At 39.9% G+C, this 22732-nt stretch overlaps 1 protein-coding gene across 1 annotated transcript; it reads left to right on the forward strand.

Annotated features, from left to right (window-relative positions):
• The first annotated feature begins 758 nt into the window (after nt 1-758).
• hap1 (huntingtin associated protein 1) lies at nt 759-22731 on the forward strand. Its single transcript, XM_085278520.1, is given in 17 exon segments — nt 759-819; nt 1103-1414; nt 2800-2988; nt 13738-13814; nt 14056-14172; nt 14280-14374; nt 15419-15527; nt 15705-15783; nt 15869-15999; nt 16092-16166; nt 16517-16728; nt 18384-18602; nt 18728-19065; nt 19308-19496; nt 19730-19832; nt 21099-21474; nt 21476-22731. Coding segments are annotated over 17 exon segments (2739 nt in total). The 3' UTR covers nt 21533-22731.
• Nucleotide 22732: the final 1 nt, after the last annotated feature.

The following is a 22732-nucleotide window of genomic DNA, read 5'->3' on the forward strand; positions in this document are numbered from 1 at the left end:
AACACGTTAACGAGCTAACTGCGCTAACACACTAGTTCACACCAATGTAATTGAGCATTGCATGGCACATCCAACATACTGTTTTACTTTAGTCCATGACTCGCTTACCTTCAGGGTCATACGTCACATGAAAACCAAAATAATTCCAAACGCCAGATCTGAATGAGGTTCAATTTGCCTGTTGCAAGTAGAGCTTAACTTCTGTCTCGCTAGCTTGCCCTGCGCTCTTCCTTCTGACTATGCTGTCTGTGTTGAGCGCTCAGTGGATCTGCGCTGGACAGTGCAGCCTAGGCGGAGTAGTCGAACACAGATTCACTGAGCGCTCAACACAGACAGCATCGTCAGAAGGAAAATTGATAAAATAAATTACAAATGTTGTATTGTTCGATACATATGCGTACCGAACCGAAAGCACTGTATCGAACGGTTCAATATCGATACGAATATCGTTGCACCCCTAATAAATATATATATATGGAGGAAATGTTGATTTAGCTTTACTTTACTTCTTTACTTTAGGTCATAGTTTAAGTATCTAAATTCTTTTAGTTTTAGTCTAGTTTCAGTCGACTAGATATCACAAGATTTGTGCGACTAAATTTAAAGTTGTTCCAGTGACTAAAATACAAACTGTAAAAATTTGTTGTGTTGTGAGTTTCTCCAAACAGTTTACAAAGTGTTGTAGTTTCTTTGAGATCAAATGTGATTTGTATCCATATAACTGCTCTTCAGGAAAAACGGAGTTTTTCACACATATAATGTTACTGCACAAGGATATTACTCCTGATTGGATCACTTCCAAACTCATCCCACCTTTAGGTATTGTCTCACTTTCGTCATAAATAAAAGGTTGTTGACAAAATTAGCGGTCAGCGAAATTAACACTGTTGTACATACATATGTGCATGTTCTAATGTGTACAACATTAGCTGCAACTGTTTTTTTTTTGTCATGGAGATAACTGCAGATGGTTTTTGAAACCTTCTAATGTTTCTATTCTCTTTTGTTTCCTCCTCTCTCTTCCTCTTTGTCCTCTCTCTAGTCATTACCTTCAGTCTCAGTCAGAGCCCAATGCCCTGGATGCCTGTGTTTTCCCCCTGAGCAACCGGGCGGCCTCAGTCTCCAAGTGGGACACCTGGCTCCGAGTTGACCTTCACCCTGAACCCCCCAGCCCCAGCCAAGCTGTCCCACCCTGTCTCAACCCCCCTCACTTCTTCTCCTCGTTCTTCTCTTTCTCCTCCCTTCTGGCCCCCACAGGCCCATCTGGACACCCAGTCAGCCTTCTCCCTCAATGAGGGGCAGGGGGAGGCTAAGGGGTCCCTGGACGTGGACCCTCAGCCTCTTCACATTGCCTCACAGGGGTACTTAAGTGAGCTGGGACAACGAGCCTGCCATGATGTGTCAACTCTAACTGGTAGGTCTTTATTTTTTTTAATGGTGGTTTGAAAGTCAGTGTCCTACCTAAATATACAAGTGAACTAAGCTGATCTGCATGTTTCTTCAGTTAATTCTGACTCAGTGTGCATCTATTAAGGCAGAGCTTCCCAAAGTGTGGGGCAGAGCCATTGCAGGGAGGGCGCAGTATGAAAAGGGGAAAAAACCCAAAACGCTTGGACACTGCTAGTACGGGACGCCCACACAAACGCAAAGCAGGAGATGAAGCATAGCTGAATATGTTTCCAAATCAACTTCATTCTAAGCCAAAGACTAGAAAATATGGTGAAGCATATCTGTCCTTTGGTTTCACCTGCACAAGTGTCAAGATAGGTCTCCCCTGCATAATTGGTTTTCCCTGTGTCGGGAGCAGCGCTGGGCTCTTCAAATCACGGACAAACAGGATCCCACATTCTTGATTTTTAGTTCACAAACACTTCTTGTAATGACTAACTACTCCTGACATTTTGGAGATGTTAGCTCTTTATACAGTAAAGTTACAGTGGGATACAAATAATATCAGGCTGATCCTGCCACGATTTGTTCCCCCTGTCTAAATCACGGACAAACAGTATCCCACAGTTTGTCCGTGTGACAGAGAGGCACAGAGAGGCATTTTTTGAAAAATGTATTGATAGCAATGTTGAAAAAACAAAGTGTAAAAACTGAAGATAGAGACAAAATACTGTTAATCTGACTATCTGCCATTCTGCAATTCATCTCATGTAAACAATAACGTGGCGCACAGCGTGACGTGAAAAAGGCACATACCTTTGACGTTGCGTGACGAACTCTGCATTCCTCGTCCACACGTAAACGCAAAACAGGAGTTTTGAAAAATCTCCGTTTTCGGTGATTCGAAACGCCGTTTACGTGTGGACGAAACAGCTGTGTTTTCAAAAATACCCGTGTAGCTGTGGACGTAGCATAAAAGAGTTAGTAGTTTATTTTATTACTACCTGTAATTTATTGCAAATTACTTGTATTTGCTTAATTGTTTACAAAATATTTGAGGTGTGAAATAATGGAGCAAAATATGGGTGTGTGTGGTTGGAGATGTGACTGTGCGTGTGTGTGCGTGTGTGTGCGTGCGCGCGGGAGGTGGGGGGGGGAGACATTTTTCTTGTAAAACAAAGGGGGGCCTAGCAAAAAAGGTTTGGGAACCACTGTATTAAGAGATTGCATTGCATTGCAGATTCAATCATCTGTCAGTAGAGGGCAGTGTACACTTGCAGGTGACATTGGCTTTGTTTTGGGTCTTAATGTCCACTTTCTTTTTGTTTTTCCTCTCTCTCATATTAATCCATACACTCATCAATCTTCATTAAAAACATACATGTGCACACAAACAATCCCCACACTCAGACCTTTGTTCAGATCTGCCGGAGCTTGAGATAGTGAGCCTCCTATCAGAGGGTCAACCCAACTACACTCTTCGAGCAGACAGTGTGTTTGGATATGACAACGACGACTGGCTGCACACCCCTCTGGTGCCACCAGAGGTCGTACTGGGACTCACACATGACCAGATTGAGGAAACACTCAAATACTTCTGTGAGTACTGTTTCATTTCAGCTCTGACTGAACTGTAAAGTTGTTGTTAGAAAGGCTATAAAAATGGATTATTGACTTCTTTAACTCTTGTTAAAGCAGCAACAAACTTATTGTACTGTAGCTGTTTGTGAAACATGCACAGTGAAGGAATTTTAAAACATTAAACATCAAAACTGTTTCCGTTTATTAATACTCTGGAATGTCTTTGTTTGAAAACTCTCTTCAGGATAAACCATCAGCTCTTCTATTAAAGTTATTACTTTAAGTCACAGGTGTCGAACTCCAGGCCTCGAGGGCCGATGTCCTGCAGGTTTTAGATGTGTCCTTGATCCAGTGCAGCTGATTTAAATTGGTAAATTACCTCCTCAACATGTCTTAAAGTTATCCAGAAGCCTGGTAATGGACTAATCATTTGATTCAGTGGGTTGAAACAGGGTGATATCTAAAACCTGCAGGACACCGGCCCTTGAGGCCTGGAGTTCGACACCACTGCTTTAAGTCATTCCAAAACATACATTATCTTCTTTTTCATTCATTATAAGATTGATTGTTTGTTTGCTGTGGGTTTTTACCTCTTTGCCCTTAGAGGCTGAATGGGTATTGTCGCCACTCCCCCGGGTGGTGCGTAGCGTGGACACCCAAGTTTTGTAAATTCGATAACTCAAGAATGACGAAACTCAGGATTTTGTGATTGATATCGTAGGTGCATGTACTAAAAATCTTAGAATCCCTCTAAGGTCAAGGGCAGGGGTCAGATTTTCTGAAAATCTTGTGATTGAGATAATTGAAGATGTAGGATTTTCTAAATAATACCACACTAAAAGTAAGGAAATTTGTGTTTGGATGATTTTTTTCCTGTTTTTTTACAATGCTTCTTTGCTACAAATCCTATACTATTAGAAAGCCTGTTGATTTTCTCCTTAAATGGTAAGACATTTGTAAGGGAAATTCATTTTTGGGTTGGGCAGCAGAGTTGAGCATGTGGGTTGCTCCCATGAAAAACTTGTCAAATCTTCTCTGCTGATGCCAAACAGCTTTTGTTTGGTGTTGTTTGTTGGATTTGAAGATTGAAGTATGAAGAAACAAGACATTGTGACAATTTATTAATTTAACAAACGGTGGAGGAACCATACACAGGCACAAAAGCTTGACACCTCCTCCTCGTGCTGGTCACGCACAGCTGTGGGACAGCGTCACAGTCTTCTACCAGCATTTGTTGAAAGTCAGCCAGTTTGATTGTGTTATTCATTCTGGAACGAATGCTGTCTGCTGTCTTTGCAAGCTCAAGCTGATCCCACAGGTGTTCAGTAGGGTTGAGATCCTGACTGCAGGCAGGCCACTCCATCCTCTCCACTCCCAGATTTTGGAGGTAGTCTCTAATAAACCCTGCTCTATGGGGGCGAGTATTCTCATCTTGGAGCACAGAGTTCTGTTCCAGACTGTGGAGATATGGGATTGCCACTGGTTGCAGAATCTCATCTTGATATCTCTCTGCATTGAGATAACTCCAAAACAAGCCTTGTTTTTCTAGTGAGGGAGATGTCGCCCCACGCCATCACACCGCCTCCAACAAAAGTAGATATCCTGTTGGTGCCGTAATCAGCATAGCATCTCTTTGACCCTAGGATCCAACTGCCACTGGCAGAATCTGGAGTCATTGCTGAACATAACTTTCCTTCACATTTTCAGGTTCTAGCGCACATGCTGCTGACACCAATGCAAATGGGCCTGATGATGAAGGGTAGTCATCATGGCAGGCCTCCTGGCATCTCTGAAGGCCTCTCTGGAGTGGACATTAGAGACTGGCTGTGTGTGGTCTGTCTGGTTAGAGAGTACCTGGGGTAGAGAAGATTTGCCAACATTTCCATGGGCAGAGCCCACATTCTCATCTCTGCTGCTCAACCCACAAATGCATTAGATGTGGCACATTTAAGGGGGAATAAACAGACTTTCTAACAGTAGTTTGGAAGCTTTATTATACATATTTATTGCTAAGAAGCATTTTTGCAACAAAGAAATAATTAACCAAACACAAATTTCCTTATTTTTCTTTACTACTTTATTTTTTTCCTGTTTATATATGCCGTGAATTGATAAAGGAATTGTCCAATCAGGTTGTTATCTTGTACTTCTGTTCAATCAGATCTCTTTTTGCTACCACAGTCTCCCCCTGCAGGACGTTAGAAAAAAATGCAACTTTAAATATATGTGCACTGATGTCTATCTTCAGACGTTAAAGTCTGTGTTTTATATACAGTCTATGATTATCACAGGCCCTGTTGTGTAATTCGTTCATTTAATACGTAAATGTTTGGTGGCAGTAGCAGGGAACGTCATCAAGCTAAGCTCCTTTTGTGATGTGCTAATAGTTACCCTATGCTAGTTTGTCTCTTCTAGTTGAATTAGCGTGACTCTCTCACTTTAAAAAAATACAAGCATATTTAAAGTCGTACAGTATAATTACAATTTCAAATGTTTTTCCTTCTGTCAGTGTGTTCCTTCTACAAGAATGCTTGATCCATGGTCGGGTAGATATTTCGACTGAGATCTGTTTAAGGCTGCCATCTAATCCTGTTTATGTTAAATTAACTTGTTTCCGAGTAGGTTTGACCTTACCGACATATCACTTTGACAACCAACCAAACAGTTTCAGAGAAGAGGTAATTCCAGGATGACATCAGATCGTGAACAAAGCTGTAATCCAGCTGAAACGTTAATCCAAGTATGGAAAATGACCCCCTGACTCAAAGTACCTTTTGTAGAAGTTGCAATCAGTTTTCAGTTTTCCAGCTCTGAGTCTTTATTCAGTGTGCACGTTTGCGGTCAATCAAATTATATTTATGCAGAATTGGTTTTGCCATTGTAACAGAAACTGTAGTATCTATGGATTCATGCAAAATTAAGTTCTACTTGTGTTTACAGACGATAGATAAACATGATGATAAAATATTTTAAGTTGTGTTAAAGTTTAGTCTTTCACTTTCCTGAATTGCTGCCTTTTTAGTGGGCTCAATCTCCCAAAATGTTTCATTGTTGCCATAGGGGGAAAAAAAAAGTTTATTTAATTTAGTAAACGTGTACTGACTTCAGCTCCTCATAGTTGTTTTTACCTTTAAAACATCACAAGAATAAAAACGCGTATTGTCACAGGGAAGTAAGAATTAATTAAAATGTAGAGATTGTCCCAAGAGAAAAATCAAACAATCATTGTGTTAATTTTTTGCCTTTTGTTTTAGAGCTCAGTCTTTGCCCGAGTAAAGTTTAGGTTTGGTTCGTTGAACATTAATATGTTACTTTTGATGGTTGGCCAAGAATGTTCTCACGGCCGCTTTGTACTCGATAAGGTACTGAAGGAAAGACAATAAATGTGAAGGCGCGCCTGTCAACATAGTAATCGAAAACAGACTAGTTAGCTGTTGTGCAGCACACAAAGCACGTTTCGGTTTGCTTTGTAAAGATATAAAGGGAACGGTACTCACAAGAGTGAATATGAAAATTTTAATAGTAAGCTGCATTATTGTGTTTATGGCCTATAAAGTTTGGTGAATGTGTCATTGCTATAGTGCATTTAGTTTTTATTCTGATCAAAGACTGGATAAACTAACTAGTCATACAAACTTACAGTTTTCGAGTATTAAACTTGGAATATTAAATATTAAACCTTTCATTTCCATTTATGCTAAATGTTTTATTTTATTATTTTAAATGGAGAATAAATATTTCAGGAAGCTCCTTTTCATAATGTTTAAACTTGGTGGTAAGAAATAAAAAGGACCTTCCATCTCTCTGGTCGTGCTGTGCACCCAACCTCCCCCACGCGCACACACGCACCACATTTAGGTGAGTCGCAGATGTCAAATGTCACTAATCCGATTAAGCAGTCATGACTTCTAAGCAGTTTATGCTGCAGCTCCGCAAACAGCATATCCTAATGGCGACTCTGACATCACTACAAAGACAATGTTGGCAGTCACTTGCAACACTGATGTTAATACATCCTCTGTTTTAAATAAAGTCATCATGAACTACTATAGAGTAGCTGCAAGACTCAATGCATCTGTTGTTATTGTCCTGAAACATGTTGACTTGCTCTCAAATTATAAAATACAGCTGATGAGAGAATCCTAGAATTGGATTCTGTAGTTCTTTGAGGTATTAAATATTGAATTAATAATTTTGTTAATACATTTATACACTATTATACTATTGTATGTTTCTGTCATTATAGTTGGATCTCTTTTCATAAGGAATAATTTTATATATGAAGCTAAATATGTAAATAACTGCCCCATTACCTTATATTGTGTTTTTGCTTGTTTCTATATTTTAAAAATTAAAAAAGGAGTTAGAGTGGTTTCCTGTCCCTATAGCCCTGATTTATAGTAATAGGATTGCATGTTTGTGTCCTCGTAATGTTAAATAGGCTCTACCTACGTGATGCCAACCCACGTATTGCTATACGGAACAGGACAGACTAACCTGACCCATGCAGACTGTGCCATGCTGCTGTGACTCTTTTTGGCATGTGGCATATGGTGTTGTTTGAGTTCTTTACTTAAGCTCACACCCTGCTCCTCTGTGCTCTTTCTTTGTGTTTCGTTTGCAGTCTTGGACTCATTTGATATAATGCTAGTTAATGAAAAACACTTTTCAATCATTTCTAGGATTGAGATTAAATCTCTTTCTAAATATTGATCACAGTTAATGTTGAAATTGGTGCATATTTTAGCATTGTGTAGAGTATCTGGCGTGTCATCGAATGTTGAATTTGTTTAATAATATTTATGTAATGATAGTAGATCAAACCACATACACAATGTATAAAGGCGTTGTCTCAAGGTGCTCTATGTTGTAAGAAAAAATCCACATATAATCACTGATGTTGACCCCACTCAGTTCATTATTTTGGTTTTTTAGCCTATAGCTTTACTGTTGTACTTTGCTCTTTCTGCATTCTTTGAGCATACAGCTAAAGAGCCAAAAACCTGCTAAGTTTTTGCTCTAAAGAACCAATGTAGCAACTTATAACATTGTGGAACATATAGGAGCTAAAAATTAGACTTTCTTGTAAGTAACTGGTCAGAAAATAAATATAATTGTTTAGCATTGGAAATTGTTTAACCTAATGTGAAAACGTATATGAACTGAACAAACAATGAGTAGTATAGCCAGTTTGTCAAGGAAGTATTAAGATAATTTTTTTAGCGCTATCAAAAATAACAGTAATGATTCACAAAACCAGTGATCCCTAACAAGGAGTGCATGGGAAGTAACCATGAAGCGGCTCAGGCATGCAGTAAAAGGAGATTTTTTGGTTCAATTAGAAACATTGTTCTCCAGCATATTTGGATATTGATTCATGTTTTACCTTTCCATAAAGGATCATAAAGTTATCACAACCAGAGATGCGAGCACTACGTGACGACTGTGCACAACGTTTTTTCTGTAGATGCCCTGAAGCAAAACAAGGTAGCAAGTGACCTTCCAGGGTGTTCCCCTGCATGAATATGATCTCATATCAGCTCATATCAATGATATCAGCTCTCACTTTGCAGACTTTTATCAGTAACATTTGACTCTTAGTAAACAAAGAAACACACAATGAGTTACACATGGGTCCTATTTCATGCTATTGAGCTCTTACTCAAAGTTTATAAGGTGATCTTAAGAACTATATCTGCAGGATTTTCTTTTTTTTAATGAACGTGCTAGACTACAGGTTTTCTTTTGTTTCTGGCTGGTGACTTGAAAGTGAAGCTTTTGTCACTTTTTTTTATTACCATTTGCTTTTCTTTTAGTTGTGTTGTCTCTTGTCTCATGGTTGAACCATTCCTTCCGTGGACGTGCACGTAATTCACGTGCATTCTTCAGGGAATAACAAATGCATGAATGTCTTTTACAGAATTTGACAGGCACACGGTCAGTTTGTGGGTGAAAAATTAATTAGAAGGTAAATATTTGATTGTAAGAAACTGCTTTGGCTTGGGCAACAACTGAAGTCACAAGATGCACAGACTGGACATATATGATGAAGATGTAGAATATTTGTGACTTTTATATTATTTTAGTGTCTGTAATATTTTTACAGAGAAAAACAAAAAACTTCTTCATTTTATTATTATCTGTGAAAACTTACTCAGTAATTAAGAACAGGGGCTTTTGCCTCCATCAGTCCCCTGTGGGAGTGGGTGTGACTCTGCCTGCACCACTATTACGCAGAGCCCCCTCCTCTATCTGGTACTGCGTATGTGAGGAGAATTAGACCAGCCACTGGCATGGATGGAAGCTACTATCTTGCTCGGTTTACAGGGGTGGGTGGGCTTTGTGCAGCATCCTTTTGAACTGCACCAAATGCCCCAACCAGAATTATTGTCATTTGTAGTCTCATGTCACTCATATCTTTTAATTATTGCTAACAATAATTAATAAATATCAGATTTTATGGCTTGCCATTTAGACTTTGATGCCTCCTTTACCCCTTCTCCTTTCCCCCCCTCTTTTCTTACCCGGTAGTCCAACGTGGCCAGGTGAAGGGAGGCAGGCATGACGACAGATGGCCCTTACAGTCTGACGGATTATATATTAACAACAAGCAGCTCACATTCTCATGCACACGCAAATAGAGGCGTATACACTCACTCACTCACACAGTCTAGTTGATATTGCTTTACCCTACACACACGCCAGCAGATTCATGCCAGAGACACAAATGGTTTGTCACAGCACAGCTGACAGACAGCAGGAGTAGAAGAACGAGGGATTTAACCCATGGACGGAGATACAGAGAGCAGTTTTTCATCCATCACCATGGAGGTGTGGAGCTCCTCAGCATCTGAGGGAGACGAGGAGGAGAGGAGCCATTCCAATCTTTTAGATGAAATAGCAGAGGAGAACAAATGCCACAACAGCAATAACAATAACAACAACAACAATGACAACCTTTGCAGGGAGGTGACACAAGGTGAGATGTGCTGATCTTCTTCTGCAGAGCTCATACTTAGAAAATAGAAATAAGAGAATGTAGAAGTAAAATATTAAAGGTCAAGTTCAAGTGCAACTCAGATATTCTTGTCTGGTGTACTCTGTAGTACATTGCGTTGTCATGGTCCTCGTTATCTAAGCACTTTAATACTTAATGGTGAACTGCGTATACTGCAGGGTGCAGTTGTGTCACTGAAGATACACTGTGCAAATGAAGATTAACCTTTAACAAAAAGCGAGTCTTTGCAGACCCTGCTTGAAGCTTTAGTTCAAAATTAGAGCATCAAGAGGTGTAAAGTTTTGTAAGTGTATTCAGTTTCAGTTTTTCCTTTTAGTGTTGTGAAGGTCAGAGTACCTGTGAGTGTGTATGCCCATGCATGCTGCAGCAGCACAACCAGGCTGTGTATGCAAGCGATCAAATTATAATTCTCGGTCATTCCATTTTGTGTTTTCTCTTTTTACTGTATGGATCCAGTGTTACACTATATATGTTTTTTCCTTTCTCCTGCAACAAACAAAGGGGGGAAAAAAGCAAAAGCAAAATTAGCTTTAGTTTTTGCAGGACAAGTTAGAGAATTTAGACATATTTCTCTTTCTAAGAATGACTACTGTTTAATAGATGTGCTTTTGAGGAACAACAACTGCAGGTGCATTACTGTACTGCTGCTCTAGTTCCAATCCTATAATTTCAGGAGCTTTTTCCTAAATGTGACTGGTGCATTAAAATGCACCAATTTAAACTGACATTTGCCAAATTGAGACATTTTACATAACATAATTTTTTTTTTTTTGCTTTTTCTCCAGATCAGTTTGTATACCAAAAAAAAAATCTGGTACTGCTCTAGTACTTTATAAGTAAATGCATGTCTATGTAGGCTTGTTTTTATCTGAATGACTGTGTGACATGTTCCAGGCCTTTTATTTAATGTGTGCATTTATAGCTGTGTTTTTTCCCCTCTGTGCTGCATGTTGTGTGGGTGTGCATGACGGTGCAAACCAAATGTTAATCAGAAATATAAGTCCTATATTTCTTTTTAGTGACATGTATTTTAACTTGGATCTGTCCCTTAATACTGTTATTGACTTGCTTAAACTGCACTAAAAATGTACAGACAGATTTGCACTAGGAAGTCTTGTGAGACAAATATTTTATCCTGCCAATCCTATCAAATGGTCACCTTCAGAACAATACAGATCAATGATCACTGTAAATGTTATTCCTGGAGCTCATCTATGTCCGTCTGATCCCTCAACCTAACAGACGTCATAAGCGCACCTAAGTCATTAAGGAACAGTATTAGACTTGCAGTCCATTGAACTTGACTAGATTTAGCTCAGCCTAGACCCCAAAACCTCTACCTGGATCTGCTCTGTGCCGTGACAGCTGGGTTAAGAGGAAATAGATTAGGTATTTTGGCCAGTGGGATAGAGGGTGTAAATAATACACAGTACTCTAACTTCAGTTTAATGTTCTTGTAACCACTGAGATTAGGCAGTAAAATGTAAAAAAGTAGTGTTTCGTCTTGGTTTAACATGTCATTGTTTTGGATATGTGAAAATGAAAATGTGTTCCTACCAGTAGTCCTGCTGCAGACTTTCCCCTTAGCACTGCACTTTCAGGACAATAGGATTTAAAGAAGTTAACCTATTATCTGATTAACCTTTGTTAATTTACAGATTCTATTGTGGTCATCACATTAGTGCACAAGTAGACGTGCATCACTGTGACGATTTGCTGTTTCGTTTCCAGTTTGGATTATTATTGACCTTGAAGTCTTATCTCTATTGTTGAAATGTTGCTGAACATGTGACATTTTTTCATTAGCAGATTAAATTTCAGGATTTTTGTAACACTTGCATTTGTTTGATTATGCTCACATTTTAAAGAGATTGGATTTTAATACGAGACATTAGACAGTATCTCTGACCTGACTTTTATGATGCAGACCTGCAGAGCTAGTGTTATCATTCAGTGGAGGCTGGGTATTCAAGTGCTTTTGCCTTGCTGCAGTGTCCTTGAGAGAAACATATTATCCTGCCAGCTGACCTGTTACATAGCCAACAGTGAGCATTAAAATTGAATCCAAAGGGTGGCAAGCATCATTTGTCATCTCTGTGTGTGTCCTAGAATCAACTCTTTGGCTTTGACACATGATCCCCTCTACTGCTCCTGAGAAGTCTTCAACAAAATAATTAAGTTCCTGATCTCACATATTTTGACAATGACCAAATTTTTCTTTGATCTTAGTAAAAATAAATCCTGTAGATGTGGTTCATGCTATAAGTTATGGCCAATATAAAGTGTTCTTACACAGAGCAATGCGGTACAGTCCAGCCTAACATTGGGTTCCTTCCATTAGGCTGATTAGATACTGACACAGCTATCCAATCACTGTGTTTCTAGGCCAAATTCAGGACAGTCTAATTGTGTGCCAGGCAGCTTCCCATCTCTTTAGCTAAGCTTTCATCTGAAGTAAGATTATTTAACTTTAGAGATGTTGCATACAGAATCGTAAGCTAATCCAGCCAATGTCTGCACATCTTTAAGCAGATTCTAAAACACTGTATATATGCATTTTACACAAATGAGGCATGCCACTAAACAGTACCTATAATTAAAGGCATTATTGCAAAGACAGAAACAAAGTGAAACCACGATCTCATGGTAAAATGGTAAATGGCCTGTATTTATCTAGCGCTTTACTAGTCCTTAAGGACCCCAAAGCGCTTTACATATCCAGTCATCCACCCATTCACACACTGGTGATGGCAGCCACATTGTAGCCACAGCCACCCTGGGGCGCACTGACAGAGGCGAGGCTGCCGGACACTGGCGCCACCAGGCCTCTGACCACCGCTAGTAGGCAATGGGTGAAGTGTCTTGCCCAAGGACACAACGATCAAGACTGTCCAAGCCGGGGCTCGAACCGGCAACCTTCTGATTACAAGGCGAACTCCTAACTCTTGAGCCACGATCGCCTCATACCTATTAGTAAATGTCTGAAAAATAATTTAACCTATTGAAATTTAGAAATGATGATTACATGAATGCTATTAATGTAAAATCTGTCTTATCTATCCTAAACGAATGACTGATTAATCCTGTTCGCCACTTCAGCTTTAACTGGCTTGTTTATGTCTACTTCACTGTACAGGATGTAAACAAAGTTACAGGTCAATAGCCAGCCACTGTTATCCTTTCCTGGTGTGAATACCTAGTCAGTTTAGTCCCTGTACATAGACCTATATTAGCATCCAGGAGAACGAGGTCTTTAGTGGCGTCTTATCTGGGCTAAAAAGGATCAAGCTAAGAGGATCAGTTTGTGGCTGACCATGTGGAGCTGTTGTGTCTCGAGATCTGGTTAATGATAAATAGCAATAATGTAACTTTATCAGGTAGGCGGGTCTTTCTTCACTCCAGTGGACATCTTGTTTTTATCTTTTTGATAATTCAGGTTCACCAGTGCATCGACAAATGCAACCAAGCACAGCAGCTTTGAATAGAGAAAGAAAAAGAGAAAGAGATGTTACAGTAATGGACAAGAAATATCTGGAAAGTCTTTACACCGTAATATCATGTAACCTATTAAAGGTATTTGTAAAGTAGAAACGGCAAGAGATCAAAGTGACAAAAGCAATCTAGTTGTCTAGTTAGCCTTACACCATCCTGCTGTTAGCACGACTGACTTCTTGCTGTTCTCTTCCATTACCATCTACAGTTATGTCTTTTCCTTCATTCATTAAATTCATCTCTCACTCCTCCCACAGTGCTGTCCTCAGACAGAGTTGGCCAGGTCACCAAGACATATCATGATATCAAGGCGGTCACCCACCTGCTGGAGGAGGTAAGACAGAGACACACAGCAGATGAATGGAATTTAAGAGGATTAGACTTATCTGCCTCACAGATCATCACTGTTTGCCACAGTTTTCTGCATATTTTTGTCACCTCTCTCAGTGCTATCTACTAACATTTTGGTCTTACATAATTACGGTTTAAATTAGTACAGTGTAATCAAATCATTTAAAACCTTAAACATATCTCAACGTATTTATTAATTTATATGTTTGATTATGACTTTGCAGAAAGAGCGTGATCTGGAATTGGCAGCACGGATTGGCCAGTCCCTCCTGAAGCAAAACCAAGAACTAACGGCACGTAATGAAATGCTGGATGAACAGCTTGAAATTGCAAAGGAGGAGGTAAACAGAAAGGCTCCTGATACACACCTGTATAGCGAGATGGAAATATTTCATCTTTGTTGTGCCACACTCTGCTGTGCTTAAGTGATCGTGACTTGTTTTCCTAGATTGCTCAACTGCGCCATGAGCTCTCGATGCGAGATGACCTCCTTCAGTTCTATGCGAGCACTGAGGAGATTGAAAACGCTCAGTCGCAGTCACCGTGAGTACACAAATGTGCACATGGTGTAACGCACAGGGTTGAATGATGACGAGCTGCTGGCAACTTGTTTTGCATATTGTGTATAAGTCTTACTTTAACATATGTAGCTTTTTTCTGACTAAAATTGTATTTGTCTAAAAATCTGTAACAGAGGTGCAATGCATCCTATACTCTAACTATGCTTCAAGATGTTATCACAAAGTACTTTCAGTGGACTTCATGCTGTAGTGGTACCAAAATGTTCCTCAGTGTTTATGATGGTGAATGTCCGCTATGAAGGATTGTGTTTACACTGTTGGTTACTACCTTGGGCTTATACATAAGTAAACAGACGTCAGAACATCCCCACTGATCCTCTCAATGTCTTCAGCTAGTAAAACCCTCCCCATCAGCAGTTAATCATTCCTATTACACATTATTAGACTCTGTTAACTTAGATTCATCGCAGTGATCCATGCTAATTATTTTGAGCGTTAATTATATTATAAAATAGCCTATTTATACAGGGCTTAGCACTTGATCACTCTTTTTCAGAATCAGAATCAGAATCAGAAAGGGTTTTATTGCCAAATGTTGAGCAGGTTTACAACATTAGGAAATTGCTGCAGTACTTAGTGCAAACATACTGTCAGATAATGCTTAAATAAACATAAAAATAAAAATTAAAAGTGCTAAGTAGATAGATATATACATGAGTGCAGGAGGTGATCGGTGCAAACATGGAATGATGCAGTGAGCACAGTGTAGGGTCATGTGTTAGTGGTAGGAACAGTCATGTGGTTTGTTCATGAGAGGTTCTGGTGCGAAAGGACCAGAACCTCCTGCCTGAGGGGAGCAGGTCAAACAGACTGCGTCCAGGGTGAGAAGGGTCAGCTATGATCCGAGCTGCACGCCCTAGTGTCCTGGAGGTGTACAGGTCCTGCAGAGATGGGAGTCTGCAGCCAATCACCTTCCCAGCAGAGCGCACAATATCAACATTTTCATCACTTTTCTTATAAAAATTTGGATTTTATTTAATATAAATGCATTTCTTTCTTTCTTTAGAATGAAAAGGAATGAATCATCAAGTTCACTCACCAACTTCATCCACTATGACTTCCTACAGCAGAAACTGAAAGGTTTAGAGGAGGAGAACCGCAAGCTCAGATTAGAGGTATGCACTAACTTTGAAATTAAAGAGATATTCCTGTTTGTTATGTGTTTATTTATTCACTTATTTGAAAATAAATAGTACAGTATGCAGTGCGTCTTTGCACATTGCACACAGAGTTTTCAAGACTGCTGTTCAGCATCACATATGATAATTGATTATTAATAATTTTTTCTGCAGGCTACTGAGCTCTCAACGGAGACATCAATCTACGAGGAGCAAGAACAGGAGCTGATGATGGTGTGTGTGGATGAGCTCTGTAAGTGTCACAGTCTTGCTTCAGTCAATGAAAATGAGAATTATAAGTCAGGCACAAGGAAATTTATGGGACTTGTGTGTTTCAGCATCTGCCAATAAGCAGGTGGTTGACTTGTCGGAAGAGCTAGCGCGGAAAGTAGAGGATTGTCTCAGGCAGCAGGAGGAAATCAGCTCGCTGCTCGCTCAGATCGTTGACCTGCAGGCACGCTGCAAAGGGGTGAGAGGCTCACACATGTGCACAGCTTTTGTTATGGATTATATTAAATACTTGTGTTAAAACTTTTTGAATTCTGTTCTCTTTCCGTCTAGCTCACCCATGAGAACGAGGAGTTAAACCACCAGCTGAATGCCTCCCGTGAGAGCCAGCAAAAACTGAAATCTGAGGTAAGATACTCGCTTTGTAATCTCTGTGACTTCAACGGCATTTTTGGTGTTGGATTAAGATGATTACATGAGCTCAGTTTTGATTTGTCTTTGTGTGTGGCTGAAAAGCTCTCATAATATAGACACAGATGTAGAGTTTGAGGTGTTTACAGAAACCCATTTTTGGCTTTAGATAGATATGCTGATTCCAGCACCGCTTGGTGATTTATTATCAAATGTGTATGTGTAGAAGCTTATCATAGCAAGCTTCTGCATATATATTCAGCTGCTCCTGTGTATTTTGTCAGTGGCATGACACTTTTCCCCCCCTTGATCTACAGTTTGACTGATTTGTCACCCCCTGTCTCTAGCTCAAGGACTTGCAGGACAAGTACTCAGAGTGTAAGGACATGCTCCACGAAGCCCGAGAGGACATTAAAAATCTTCGAAACAAGAGCCTGCCAAATAGCACCGTGCAGCGGTACACTTCATTGGCCTCAGTCCTCCCCATGGACTCACTGGCAGCAGAGATTGAAGGCACTTTCCGCAAAGGCCTAGACACCCCAGCTCCCTCAGAGTACAAGTGAGTCTGTAACCTGCGTCTGTTTGGCTTATATGCACATTTAAAAAAATCCTTATCCACTTTGTCTGGTCTAAATTGACCAGATTGTACCGTGAATATTGAGTAGCAGTTGTAGTTTCATGTTCCTGTTTTCATAAGAATTATTTTCTAGAACTACAGAGATAACTAAAGTTAAACAAGTTCAGCTCTGGGAAACCACCTTTATACCTTAAGTACTTAAATTCTGTGGTAGTTCCACTCCCTGCCCTATCACACCTTAAACTCAAATGCCTTCGTCAAGTGGCTTTTACTTTTATAGCAGCTCAGCTTTTATTAGACACATTCCTTACAGAAGAAAAAAAACAGCCGGTACAATAGTACTGACTGAGTTGATGCATGTTTGAAAATAATTACTAGTAAGGTTTAGTATGTTACATGTTTATGTGTTGTTGTGGTAATTTTTTAGATTAAATTTATGCGATTTGGATTTCAGGGAATAACAAGTTTTACTTGACTTACGTTTTGTTAGTACGTAATGTTTTCTGTTAAAAGAACTACATCAATGTCAATTGTGTGTAATGACGCTACTTGACATCCATCCATGATTTAGCTGAATAAATGCTTAATGTTAGTTTTGTATTTGATAATTAATGATTTTATAAGGTGTTAGATGGTGTCAGGAAAATGGAGTGGGCCAGTAGTTGATTACAAACTAGTATAATTTTTATTGTTTTGCGTTCTCTTGTATAAACAAAGAAGAAGAACATTGCAAATATGTTTTAATCAGTCTGTGAAATTCTGAACAAATTAATAGTGGAGACAGTGACTTTACCCCCATGAAAAATGATCCGTAGAAATGAAAAAGGAAACGTGAAAAATGAAACGCACATCTATTCATGCTTTTTCTTCTCTTTCATCTGTGTCTCACTCTGTGCATCTTTGTTATGGCATTTTGCATTCAAAGCAATCTGTAGTTTGTTGATTTAATTTCTTGTATGGATGCATTCCCCGTATTTGGGTAATTTTTTTGTTTTAGGAGACAATATACTACAAAGAACAAGAACATCATCAACCAAAATGTTAAACAAAGTGAACCAGAATTTGAAATGCAAATTGAAGTGAAAATCAATTACAAATTTGACCATTTATTTATTCAATATATATGTAAATAGTATATGTCATATACTATTTGAAAGATACATCACTGATATATAATAACGCATTTTATTTGAAAAAACAGAATCTCAGACTTGCCTCACTCTTTGCATCAGCCTAAGATCCATAGCGTGAGGCATTCACTTTGCCAGCAGGCCTGTTAAGCTAATAGACTTAAAGGTATTGTAGGTTACACTTAAAACTGTTACAGCTAAATTTTAACTGACACAGCATGACACCTTGGTATATCCCAACACTGACCCCTTTTGCTTATCAGTACCATACTGGTACTGTTAACTGGTAGTTTCTTTTGTTAAAAGAGTCTCCAAACAGAGGAGAATCTTTTAAGTTCAAGTTTGAAGGGTTTTCTTTGTTGCTTCTAAATGAATGGCAATTATACAATTTCCCCCCTGTAGCTTGTGTAAAATTTTGATGAGTTTCAATTCTGAATATTTTTTTGGAGGAGTGTGAATGTGTAAGAGAGACACTCATGTCATTACTTTTGCTGTTTCCTCTGGCAGGAACCACCCCTGGCGTGTTTTTGAAACCGTGAAAGTGGTGAACAAGGCTGTAAGGCAGCGGTCTCAATGCCACTCACCAGGTGTGCCAGGCTCCAGCCCGGTGTCCGCACCTTCCAGCTCTAACAGCACCCCTCGGACCAGCTACTATGGCTCCGATAATGCCAGCCTGAACTTGGAAGACAAGCCGAGCTCCAATCATGCTCAGAAGGAAGACAGCAGGTAAGACTGCACATCAGATGCCACAGTAATGCCTAAAGATTCGACACAGATTTTACATTTTGGGATACAGTTTGAAGCTGTAGGATGTTGACTTTAAAATAATGTTGTTAATTTTTCCTTTTTAGCGTTAGTGGGCCAAAACGTTTAGGTCAACCAGGCACACCAGGAGGCCAGGATCTCGAAACTGCCTTGTGCAGACTCTCAGTCCGCCAGCAGAACCACTCTTCTGACCGACCTTTCTTCGATGTGGAACGCGAACGTAAACTCTGTGCCTTGGCAGCAGACAGTGAGGAAGGCGAGGGCTCTAGTGGCTTCCTGACGCCAAATTACAGCCTGGCCTCCAGCCCAGCTGCTTCAACAGGCACCAACTACTCCAACGGTAGCTCCCGACACTCCTGTGGCTCCTCGGGAGGATCCAGGTCCTACCTACCTGACCGTCTGCAGATTGTCAAACCTCTGGAAGGTAAAATTTTTAGCTTTATGTTTCTCTAATCATGTCTTCAAACCTGCTTCAGCATTTGTGCAGTCTTGATGAAGCATAAGAAAGTAAAACAAGACAGAAAATGACGAGCTTCTTCACCTTAGCCTCTGTAGTAAATGCCACGGATGAAAAGCTGCCCTGCTCAGAGAGCAGTATTTGTAATGCATCTGTATTTTTTTACCACACACTTCAGTGGCAACACCTTCTGAATCTCTACTCTTCAGGCTCAGTGACTCTGCACCAGTGGCAGCAGCTGGCCAAACCAAACCTGGGAGGTATCCTGCATCCACGCCCGGGAGTCCTAACTAAAGACTTCAGGGAGCTCGAAGTTGACATACAGCACGTCTACAGCTTGAACGACCTGGAGGAGGATGAGCCAGACCTGTCACACCTCTCTGGAGCTCACGGCATGGGTACGACACATTGGCACACTACACACACAAGTCAACTAGTTGTCTCATTTCTACTCAATTCCAGATGACATATTTACTGAAGTGCATATCTTCTCATTATAGAGGATAGCTCCCATTCCTTGCAAAATTAGTGCAGGGTTCATCTTCATTCAGTCTTTTAGTGACTCTTTAGATGTGTGTCCTTTCCCACATGTGTAGTTTAACCTACCTTTTTCCCCTCCATGACCTCACAGTCTCTTCATCGGGTCCCAACCTCCCTCAGACCCCTCCCACACATCCCATCACCACCTGCCAAGTCCTCCAACCCTCCCTAATCATCCCCTCCTTCTCCACTAGGTAAGAACATACTGTTTTGGGGTTATTTCGTCTTTGCTCATTGTGTTTTTTCACAGCTCTGGCCAAGGTAAATACTCTTTAGGCAGTGTTAGTTGGATTTTTTATTAACCTTTTAAACTAGATTTACTAACCCAAACTTTTTTTTCCCAGTGTCAGTTTCATTAAAGCGGGCCTAAATTGTTTGTTTTCTTTTTTTTGTGAAATTGTGTGCAGCGATACTAAATATGGGCAAAGTTTGACATAATGAGGTCACTGTGTATGCTCTTAACACTATGGCCATCCCAGGCACATAGCTCTTAGCCACAAACTGCTTTTTAAGTATTCTGTTTGCAAGGGACAGCCGATCAGAAGTAAGCTGTCTTATAGGAAAGGTGGCTTTAAAGGCACCAACACTAAAATGGTTCATTTTATACAGAAGATGACTTGAATGAATTACTTCCCCAAGGCTCTAAGGCTACTAATTTAGACTCCAAGAATAAAATTGTGGAGCTGAAAATGAGCACAATAGGTCCACTCTAAACAGGTATAGATATTACAGATTGCAGTTGCTCTGTCTTTCCTAACTTCCATTCTTTACCCTCTCAATGGTAGAAAACGTCTGTCAAGGCTCTTTCTCCAACTCTAGAAGGAGCCACCAGGGAAAAGTAAGAGCCTGGTGTTATAAATGCACTCTGAATGCTTGATTAGTGTCTGTAATATTAACGACAGAGGCATGATCTCCAGCACTTCCAGTCCTCACTCTGTGCATGAAATGAGTGATCAATAAGTCTAGAAAGGAGTTTACTGTGTAAACATTTTAATATATTTATAAAACATAGATCTACCTAAATCTAATGTACTGCATTGCCTTCCACGGTAAAACAATTTAAAAAGTTGGTTCACTGCTTTTAGATGCTAAGTAGGATGTAGTGGGAGGTCTGTAAATGTTACTTGATGCGCCATGAGTCCTACTTCCGTTATGCATGTTATCTTCTACTAACGCTGTGCCTACCGTTGTAACATCTGCTCTTACTTGTTTTTGAGTTTTTTATTATATATATATTTTTTACCATCTCTTCCACTTTCTTCCACACCAGATCTGTTTTCCTCATCACTGGGATATTAACATCATGTTTCTCCACTTTTTAGTGTTGATGTGCTAAACTAACCAAAACGTCTCACATCGTCTTTTTTTCCCAGTCGGTTTATATGAATATGCATGTGCTTGTAGAGGAGATGTTATGTCATTTAGTTTTAATATTTTGTTTGTTTCTTTTTTTTTAATAGCCTTCACTCTTTCGGCCTGCCACCTTCTCGGGACCGTGAGCACGTGAGCACTTCACCAGCCTTGCAGCAGGACTTTGGCCAGGGAGGCCAGACAGCCACCACAGAGCTTAGCACTTCATCACTGGGACTCCTGCAACTGCTGCAAGAGCGCGGCATCTCAGCCTCCCGTCATCCCCACCACAACCTGCACTACAGCCGCACTGGAAAACCTTCATTTTCTACAGTATCAGACAAAAGAGGAGACTTTTTCTCACACAAAGAAGGACGAAGGAACATTTTTAGCTGGAACTTGGTGGAGAAGCTTCAGAGTCTTGGGTTGCACAGAGTGGCAGCCTGGGGGATGAGGGGCCCCAGTGACAAAGACAGGGAAGCAGTCAGACCTCCTCCAAAAGTGTGATGCATTCACCTCCACACTCCTCTCTCATTCACCATAGTGACTTTGCATAAAGCCATGCGATTCCTACTGTGCACTTCAGTGCCCACCACAGCACCCGTGTCTTGAAAAGAAAAGCCACAGAATGTGTTAGAGCCATACTTTCAGTTATTGGTAGTGTGCAGTACAATGTTTTTCTATGAACTTGTGCACGGTAAATTATTCTTTACATGTGGGACATTTTCATCTCAGGAAAACCACCTGATCACTGCTGTGTTGTTTGATTCACACTTTGCTTCTTTTTACGCAAAAAGGAAAATGATGAAGAAAAGAAATATTTTATACTTTTGTGTTTTGACTTTCCTTTTACAATTTGCCCCACCCGCAATCACTGGTTTTAAAAAAACCTCCTCACTCGTCATTTTATTAGTTTCCAAAGAGAAACATGAGCTATGTGTAAATAATAACTGTCATTTAGGGAAATGAAAAAAGACAATGTGCTGTAAATTACTGAGAGTAGAGAAACCACAAACAAACCAATGCTGTCCCTGAAAATGCACTAAAACGCAGTCTGGTCTTCCTGCTTATTCGCTGCTATGTTGACAAAAGCATATAGTATATAAGTTTGTCAAACTATTCTTAGAAAGAAGCACTGAGAAGAAGCCTGACGATCCAGTGACTGAACTGAGTAATGTTAATAATATTAAGCAGTCTGCCTTGCAGTCCATTACTTGCTCTCACATGCACACTTCCATTTCACCTCTAAGCTGTTTAAAGTTACGCCTTTATGGACTTTATTCTGAGCCAAACCTCACCACAACCAAATCGGATTTGCATGCTGTATGGAAGACGGTGAAGCAACATGTTGACTCCAGTGACTCAAAGTTTTGTTTGTATAAATCTGCTGTATAAATCATGTCATCGGGAATTTTTAAACCACTGGGATTTAAATTTAACCGAAATCACGCTGGGCATTTCAGAGTGATATCTGTGACAGTAGGCGCAATAAGTAATATGTAATAAGTACAAGAGTTATCATGATAATTTAAACAGCATCACCCTGGTTGATCAATCAGCTCTGGCGAAAAAGCCACAGGATAATGTGGATTTAAAAGGGAAGAATTCATAAACAGAGATTTGTGTTTCTACTTAAATTAACCAAACGACTGTTTCTGTGCGCTGTTTGCTGTAACTCTACATGTCAGTGTGTGCGTGAACTGTACCACCTGTGAATAAATGTTTTCATTTCCACCAAGTTCAC

This window comes from Mchenga conophoros, linkage group LG6 (assembly GCF_057382185.1).
Source record: "Mchenga conophoros isolate Kocher_MC1m ecotype Shallow Benthic linkage group LG6, M_conophoros_male_GT1.1, whole genome shotgun sequence".
NCBI classification, from domain to species: Eukaryota; Metazoa; Chordata; class Actinopteri; order Cichliformes; family Cichlidae; genus Mchenga; species Mchenga conophoros.